Source organism: Osmia lignaria, chromosome 7 (assembly GCF_051020975.1).
Source record: "Osmia lignaria lignaria isolate PbOS001 chromosome 7, iyOsmLign1, whole genome shotgun sequence".
Taxonomy (NCBI): domain Eukaryota; kingdom Metazoa; phylum Arthropoda; class Insecta; order Hymenoptera; family Megachilidae; genus Osmia; species Osmia lignaria.
In genome coordinates, this window is record NC_135038.1 from 5,804,042 (window position 1) to 5,813,385 (window position 9,344).

General features: G+C 34.8%; 1 protein-coding gene across 1 annotated transcript in view; it reads right to left on the reverse strand.

The window, feature by feature from the left end:
• The window catches only part of LOC117604640 (X-ray repair cross-complementing protein 5-like), a 55,533-nt gene extending 46,392 nt beyond the window's left edge, over positions 1-9,141 (reverse strand). The window contains 11 exon segments of the mRNA XM_034324959.2: positions 5,178-5,354; positions 5,836-6,339; positions 6,406-6,596; positions 6,699-6,929; positions 7,005-7,163; positions 7,243-7,480; positions 7,558-7,648; positions 7,724-8,162; positions 8,225-8,337; positions 8,339-8,382; positions 8,482-9,141. Coding sequence (XP_034180850.2) covers positions 6,211-6,339; positions 6,406-6,596; positions 6,699-6,929; positions 7,005-7,163; positions 7,243-7,480; positions 7,558-7,648; positions 7,724-8,162; positions 8,225-8,337; positions 8,339-8,382; positions 8,482-8,646 — 1,800 coding nt within the window. The 5' untranslated portion in view covers positions 8,647-9,141 and the 3' untranslated portion in view covers positions 5,178-5,354; positions 5,836-6,210.
• Positions 9,142-9,344: the final 203 nt, after the last annotated feature.

Sequence of the window (9,344 nt, forward strand, 5' to 3'; positions counted from 1 at the left end):
AGCCAAGTGAAAGATTATTATTGTTTACGGAGTAAATAATCAATGGCGTTTATGTGTAAAAGTCGATGCAAGTGAGTATTGAGATTGAGAGACGTCGCATGCGTGTATAAGTTTCGAAAACGAGTCGCGAAATTCCGGAATAAAAACGACCCGATTAAAAACGTCGATAAACTTGCAAGCACGCGTTACGCGTGACAGATTTTTGCGACGTAAATAAATAGGCAATAATTATAAAATACACAATGACAATACGCGGTTCGTCAATGATCTGTCCAACGGATTTTTCTCGCGCTTTTTTATATATACACTTTTCAAATTCTTATCGTCGATAAAGAAATTCTTCGATGTATTTTTCAGATAACCATTTTAATTCCACCGTCCATCTATAGAAAGAAAATGATAAAGAAAAAGAAAAAAAATATACAAGTATCACACGTGTTCGCCCACGTCGCTACCACGTATATTTTAAGAACGTTTCAAAAGTTATACTTCTTTGAACGCAAATTAAGCACACTCACACCATCTACACACCTAACTCGACACACCCACATACACATTACATACGTACTTACACACGTGTACTCGGCAACTACACGTTAAAAAAAAAAAATAAAAATGAAAAGAAAAGAAAAGAAAATCAAGTGTTCCCCCGATACTCTTTCGAACGAATTAAAATAAATAGGAAAGAGAATAATTCGAGACGCGCACGCAAGAGACGTAACGCGATTAAAAATTGTGCGAAAGTGAGAATTTCCATAAGAAAAGTATAAGCTGCTAATAATGAACAATACAAGGTGACAATAACTAATCGAAAGTCTTGAAAAAAAAGAAAAAAAAAAGTCTCGACAGTCGAGGCGATCATTCTTTTATATACGTATAAGCTAGCGTGTACAAGTACACACGTTTTCTCTCCCAAAGTTTCGTTAATATTCGCTACTTGAAAGTGTAATTCGTACGAGACGCGAAAGTGAAAAATCTTGTTTCCTTTTAACGGACAAAGTCCGACACTTTTTCGCGTGTAATGAACTCGATGCGAGGCATCGCGCTATAAAAATGTTTAAAAAGAAAAAGTAAAAAAGAAAAAGAGAAAAAAGTTAGGCGGTTAATTAAGGGAAAAAGTAACACGTGGTAATTCTTAACGCTAAAGTCGTACTTTGTATTACCGTGGGACGGTTCGCAAAACCCACGCAGCCTTATTGGGCCTTATTAAAGTATTATCGCATCACTATTAAATTTAACCATTAAAGTAACGATAAAGCTTAAGTACTTGAACGAATAAACGAACAAAAAAGAAAACAGGTAACAGAAGTGACGGCGAAAACGGTTGGATAATCGTTAAGGGATGAGATGAACGAGCCTTCTGTGGTTCGTTTCTTAAGGATAGTTCGATTATTTATACCACTGAGAAAGGAAAAATGTAATTTTCAATTAACAAGAAATTGAGAGAAAATTGACGAGAATTGGAAAAATAGAATTTCATTTGAATCACATCGAAGAAAAGAGGGAGAGTCAAAGTATCCACCGTTTCGTCGTTCATTTAGCCAAAAAAAATTGATTGCGTCCAAAAGTAATATTTAAAAGAAATTTAAGCAATTGTATTTCTAATATCGTTAAGGAAATTTTCTCCTTGTTCCTTTTTATCTCTTCTTCTTCCGCAACCTATTCTATTCTCTCTTTTTACGGCGACTATTGTTACAATTATTACTATTACTAATATTAATATTACTGTTACTACTATTGCTGCTACTACGACCACAATCCGTAATACTACTACTATTATTATTAATAATATTTCTACTACTATTACTATTACTGCTGCTGCTATTATCGCTATTACTTCTACTTCTAACTACTACTATTACTATTATTATTATTATCACCACTATTACTACTACTATTAACTACAACAAACTACTACCATCCATTTCTATTATTAATACTACTTCTACGATTATAATAACGGTGGAAAGTATAAGAATAAGAATAAGAATAATATTACTATTAACATTACTATCAATATTATTATTATTATTATTATTATTACTATTATTACTACCACTAGTACTACTACTATTGCTATTGCTGCTACTGCTGCTGCTACTATTAGTACCACCATCATTGATAATAAATAAAAAAACAACAATAATATTAATAATTGTATTCTTACTACTAAGACTGCTACTACTAACACAACCAGTTTTATTCTTACACTTGCTACTACTTCTACTACCATTACTATGACTATTTTTATATTATTATCGATATTAATACCATTATTGATACTAATACTAGTAATAACACTAATGTTAACGTTAATATTAATACTAAAATTACTGCTTCTGCTGCTTCTGCTATCGTTGATAATGCTTCTGATTCTATTAATAGCATCATTGATGTTACTACTATTACTATTACTACTACTAATATCACTCCTACAACTACTTACTACTACTACTACCACTACTACTATTACTACTACTATTATTATCATCACTACTATTAATAACACTAATTCTAACATTACTACTATTAAGACTATTGCTATTATAAGCAGTACCTACAATTATCATCGTCGTCATCGTTGCTGGTCTGGTTAGCAATGAATAATTGCTGTTGCTTAATTTTTTCTAAAAACTATTTCTCCGAGTACAGAAAATGGAAAGAAGCGCAGTTATAAAAAAACAATAATACTGATAACAATAAAAACAATAATGATGACAACGACGATGGGCAAGAGGTACTGCTACCACTAATACTATCGCTGCTATCGCTGCTACTGCTATTACTAATTACTACTACTACCACTACTACTAACACTATTACGACAGTAACCACAATAATAGCGAAAATGACAATAATAGTAGTAATGGTAACGGTAACGGTAATAGTAATAGTAACAATAATGATAACTATAAAGATAATGATAATAATGCGTAAGCGATACGATCCATGATCGAATCAAATAATCGAATCGATGTGTTTCATCCCAGATACTAGTGCCGAGAGCAACCAAGTCTACTGTTTTCTTTTTAACGAAACTTTTTAGAGGTGCTAAAATAATCGAACGAAGAAGAACAGTGGAACGTAGAAAATTTGATACGTGATTCAATTGAAAAATTCTACTCGACATTAATCGTCATCTGGATCGGTGTTCTCCGATGCTGTGTTTCGAAACGAATCGATTCGCATAGATCGATCCTGCAAAAGTAACGAAAAAAACGTGATCTACCGATTCAGACGACGATTGCGGAGCGGAGAAGAGAAGAAAAAAGAAAGGCGTGAAATCGGTCGGGTTAAAACGGTAGGAGGAAGAGGCATAGAAATAATGAACGATTCAAAATAGGCGTTGACACTGAACCACACGTAGAAACGTGAACACAACTTGTATATACCCGTACGTTAAAGTTTCTTTTATTTACGAACCATTCTATGATTTAACGATTGGAGGTTTTCCGCGGCTTTCTCTCCTATGTTGAATAGAAAATACGTTTATACACGTTCTCCACGCGCTTATAGGTATTATTTCGTTCCTCATCGATCAACCTCGATGCTTTCTTTACGTATTTCGTATTTCACAGCCGAACTTAACGATTCATTCTCTCTCTCTCTCTTTCTCTCTCTTTCTCTCTCTATACATATATATTTGCAATGCAGATTAAAGTGCCTTATGACAGTTTATTCGTACTGTAAAGCAATACCCAGTTGTTAAAAACAATAAGACGATTGCAAAAGAACTGGAAAGTGTAGAGAGCAAAGGCAGGAAGAGGGAACGGACAGAGAGAACGGATAGAGAAGGGAAGGGAAGGGGGACGCAAGAAAGATACCGATGCGAAGAAGGTAGGAAAACTCTAAGAACAAGGTGAAATTAATGAAAAGGAGAAAGAAAAAAAAAAAGAAGGTGACACCTCCTTCTATTCAGTTTGGTTCGTTAAATTCCAATTAGTTCTGAATATCAAGGATAAAACCGAGATAAAAAACGAAAGGCAACCCCAAAACACGAACGAAATCTTCCTCTCGCGGCTCGACCGATTCATTCCCTTTTCCTGCGTTTTTCCGAACCTTTTTCCCCAACTGTTTCCCGACTATCGTTCATCCCGTGACGCTAAAATCGTGCGTCAAATCGACGAATGTAAACACGTGTGAATGTAAAGACCTCTTTGGACAGTATACGAGGTGCTCGAAGCATCGACAACCATCCGCAAAAAAAAAAAACTCGTTGATCGTTGTACGTATACAAACGATATGGAAGAAACCGCGTGTAAAATCGCGAAATTTACCTGAAATTCCCGCAGGAGACTCGTTAACGAGATTATGTAGGTACATACACACACGCATGAATACATGCATAAATATAATAGCGTTGATCGATATCAGGATTGACCCCCGAGCGAACGACCGAACGACAAGACAGAAGTCGCAAATAGGACAGCGTCGAATCGGGTACCGATCGAAATTTATTCTGTAATTTCGAAACGTTTCGAGTTCGAAGGAAAAAGATTGAACGATGAAGATAAAGTACGATTACGATGACGAAGGATCGATCGATCGAGGGTTAAGGGAAAAGATGATCGTAAAACGGAAAACTCGTCGATCGAGGAAGTCTCCTGATTCACGATCGCGAATCGTTTCGCTAATCCCTTAGATATTTCGAGTTCTACCTTTCTCTTGTACATAAGCCGCGAAACGTTCAAGATCGAATTCCTTTGTAAGTAATTGAAAGACGACTAAGCGTTAAGCGTTAAACATTAAGCGTTAAGCGTAAGTGAGCGTACATCTGTAATTATTCCTACGATGAACGTGAATGCTTTAGCCAATGTCGGAGCGTGTGTTACCGATTTATGCGCATTATTATTATTGTTAACGATATACAATTGTATTTACTTTTATAAAATAATATCGAATATTGTAATTAAAATTCTATACCGAAACTACTGTGTATCCAGACGAGAGACGAATAAATAAAACGATCAAAACGATTCAAGCCAAATAATCGATTGGCTCGATTAAAACCAGCAGCTTTATTTTTCCTAAACTGCCATTGTTCGATTTTGCATCTTATTATTATTATTAAAATTATTCGATTTTAATTGAAATTAGGCGTCAAATATTATTCTTCAAGAATCAATCATAAAAATTCAATTCTGAACAGCGGTAAATGTATAATTATTACCACTTACCTTTTAATTTGTAGAAGACACAACAGCAAACCTCCTTAGTCCTCTCGTTGTCCTGGTACTAGAAGCCATTGCTGAACGCCAAGCCGTGTTCCCTCATCGTGCTTCCTGTCCCTCTCGCGCATGCGCACTTTATTTCCCGCCACTTTTACGCGTCATGCGTGTCGGCCATCTTGACCACTTATAACCAAGAAAATATAACCAGAGTTAGTGGCACAAAATGAACAGTTTAATCGACCTTCTTGACTTTCCTAATATCCTACTAACACGAGAATAATTTCAGCAAATGGATGACTCTTGACAAGGTGAAATAGATCTTTGATGACAACGAAGGCGCGAAAATGTTATGAATACTAGTTACGAGTAAATTTGAAATAGGAGTAACTGCGCATTAACGATAAAGTCAATTTTTATAAAATTGGTATTAAAAATTCGTGCAAATTTTGTTTCTGCTAATACGATTATACAAGTTCAGAAAGTGATATGTTCAAAATAGTTCACAAACTTGAGAAATTAGTGAAAGTTTCTAATGCGTAGATACACGAATTACGCGTATATTGATACAAAACAACGTTACATCTATAAAAATCGTCGGTTGTAAAAGCCTGATTCTCACTGTCAGTAGCAATAATTGTGTAATTAATAATAAATAATTACTTACTTTGTAACCTGTGACACTTGACGAAGAAACGTGCACCTCCTTCCACGGTCTGCTCCCCTACTACCAGGCCACAGAGACGAACGTTCCCCCACCACTGTCTTACGTGTCTACTGCGCAGCTATTCTGCGCAGATATTCCTGCAATCTCCTTACACATTCTGCTACCCTATTACTAGGAGGCTTTTCTGGAACCGTAATTCATACATGGGCATTTCTTTCTTTCGTTCTTTCTTTCACTGTTTCTTTCATACTTTCTTTCTTTCTCTCACTCTCTGTCTCTCTAAACACCGTCGTTAGTTAATGAAAATACGTCTTTTATTATAAATTGTACAAAAATATTATATTAAAATATCTTCTCTTACATGCTAGACAACAATTAATAATACAGAGGACGGCGTCTATAATATTGCGTGATTCTATGTATTAATTCGTCTTTCCTACCAGACGTTTTCAAATACAGCTTTCGTAACGCACTTTTTAACTGCAGTACAGTGAATTTTTGTATCTGTATAAGTAAATGAAATTAATAAATTTTAATTACTAATATTTCAAATGATGTTTATTACTGTACCTGTCCAGTCTCTACAAGTTTCTGTACTTTTTCTGAATCTTCTAACATAGTACTTTCTACTGTTACACCAGCACTTCTATTTCTTTTGCTGGATGATCCTGCCGTCGGATGATCTGTGTTTTCATTAAATATTTTATCATATTCAACCAACAAGTCCTTCACCCGTTCACGCATCTCCTCAGTTTTTGGAACTGAAATGAAATTTTAACTGCACGCTACTTTTTTTACGTTACAGCTACCAAGTTTCTATTAATTGAAAAAGTAAGTATTATTATCTTTTAAATACAACGTACGTGTAGTATCAATTATTGGATCACTGTTCTCTAACTGTAAGGCTAATGTTTCTACTGTCTGAAGTTGAGCTTGAAGTTTAGGATTTGAAAAAAGATTTGAATTATACTCAATACTTAATTCATTTATCATTTTTTCGAGTACTTCAATTCCATTTGCGTCAGTTGGAGCTAGATTGTTATTGTCATCGTATATGTATTCTGACAAATGTTGACTGATTTCTCGAACGATTTCTGAAAAATATAAGGTACTATTTGTTTTTTGCGTTTTATGTATAGATCAAATTTATATACTAAAATAACTTATACCTTTAAATGGTATATTGTATAAATAAAACCCTTTTTGTATTTGCGGTATCATAGCATATATAAGTGGCGAAGAACGTCTTTGTATCGTCACCGCACATATTATCATTAAATCTTTGGCATCGCATTTATGAAGTAACGCTGCAAATAATAGTTTTTGATCTGAAATAAAAATTCAAATTTATGTAATATTATTTAGCTGCTAACATTTATAATTCATCGAAGTTGCAACTACTGGTACCTTTATTGCTACTTTTGGTAGGTGTAACTAAATATGGAGGTCCAAAATGGTACAATGGATGATAAGAAACGGGTTTCATACAAATTAAATCAATGCCTGGTTGTTGCATTCTACATAAAGACAGTTCTTCTGGTAATGTGAAACGTATGTTTTTACCACCATATGTTTGATATTTCTGAACATCCATTTCTAAAACGTGAGATGGCTGTACTGCATTTTCTTCATCTTCAGATTCTATCTACAACATTAACGATAAGATTAGACAAATTATTAGAGAATGTAAGATAAAAAGATAAATTACAGTAAAATACATACCCCATCACTGGCTATTTGTAAATATGAATGTGTATTTAATGGAATAGCTGTTGCTTTACTTATGTTCTTCTTTCTTAGATATGTTGTTTTACTAAAACCATTTTTTTTCTTTAAATTTAACATAGTTTATATGAGCAGAATGAATTTGAATGAAACTCTGTCTTACACACAAAAGTTGTAGAGGGATACATTTATATTCACATTATCTCCAAATCTCAAAGGCAGTTTTGCCATATTTCTAGATGGTAATTTTATTTGCTGTAATATATCTTTTAAAAACATTCTTTCATAATCATCAGGATCTATTTTTTTGGACATCATTTCTAAATCTTTGTAAAACAAATCATGATTCCAATTTTCACCCAAACCAACAAATAATTGAAGGTTTGCGTCATTGTAATCTTGTATTTTTACTCTTATTCTATGTTTTTCATTGTTATCTGTCATTGGTGGATTATCCTGGCAAGTAAATAAAAGTACTTTTCTAAGTGGCATAGTGACACAGACAGAAGTAAATACTCTTGCTGCTTGCCAAAGAGCATCATATAATGGATATGCTATAGTAGAAGCAATACTTTGGTAATATCGCCACTTGCCTCCTTCATCTAAACAAAGTATTTCAAAATTATTTTATTGTTTCATTATTTGTAATAACAAAACTAGTTACCTATTTCCATTATTTGTTTTATATCTTTCACTGATACAGGATGGAATTTCTGCAAGGTTAAAACATGTTCCATTCCTAAATCTGAATCCCCTTTTTCTGTCCCAAATTCATCATGACATGTCCCATATCAGCTTTTGCTTGAGGATTTCTTTATATTGCTAAATTAAACATTAAATTATGAAATACATGTAATATAGAATGCAATAAACATCAGAAACTTATAATTACAAAATAATATAGATTAATGGTTCCCATACTCTAATGCATTGTAGAAAATAAGGAATTCCTTCATGCGGATCATTTTCAAACATCGGGGGCGTCGCGTCTATCACAAAAACTGACCCATTTCGAACTCCATACAGGTCATTATAACTTTCTTCATCGCTTCTTTCATTTTCCATATCTTCGTCACTGAATGACATCTTAATTTGATAAATTTCCTTCTTTTTAATATTAATATGCGACGCGTAATACTCTTCAAAGATTCTGAAATTGGTTTTTATCACGCATTTTCGCGGCTTTTCTAGGGGAACAATGGGGTGGGGGTTGTTGGTGGCCGTGTAATGCTGGTCAGCTCAGTTCAGGGGGTGCGCGAAAGATTCAAACGATTAATACCATTCGACGCTTGAGAATACAAGGGAAATGGTTTGAAATAAAAATTTATTCAAATGCTCAGCGGTGAAAAATCGCTGCATTCTAGATCCTCCTTTTAGATCTCCTTAATCCATCGGTGGTTGACTTACAACCTGTTCGCATCTTGCTAAAACGGGTCGCTACCATGAAACCGCGAATTCTATCGCAGATTCGAAAGGTCGAAAGGTCGAGAGGCTGGATGCCAAGTTTTCGAAGCTCGTCTGGCTCGAGCGTGAAATCGAAGGCGAGAAGACACGATTGAGGCATGCTAATCGCAAACGCCAAAACTTGCGAGACATCCGAAACCTTTCCTTCTCTTAGAGCCGATAAACGAGCCGAAGTAATTCGTTCCTCTCTCGACCGATTTCGTGAAGAATATCCGGGCGAAGACTCGAAGGCGTTATGAAAAGCGTATACGGCATACGCGGTGTCTCGTGGCGAGTTAGACGGTAGATAGCAAGAACTGAAATAGCCGCACCACATGGCG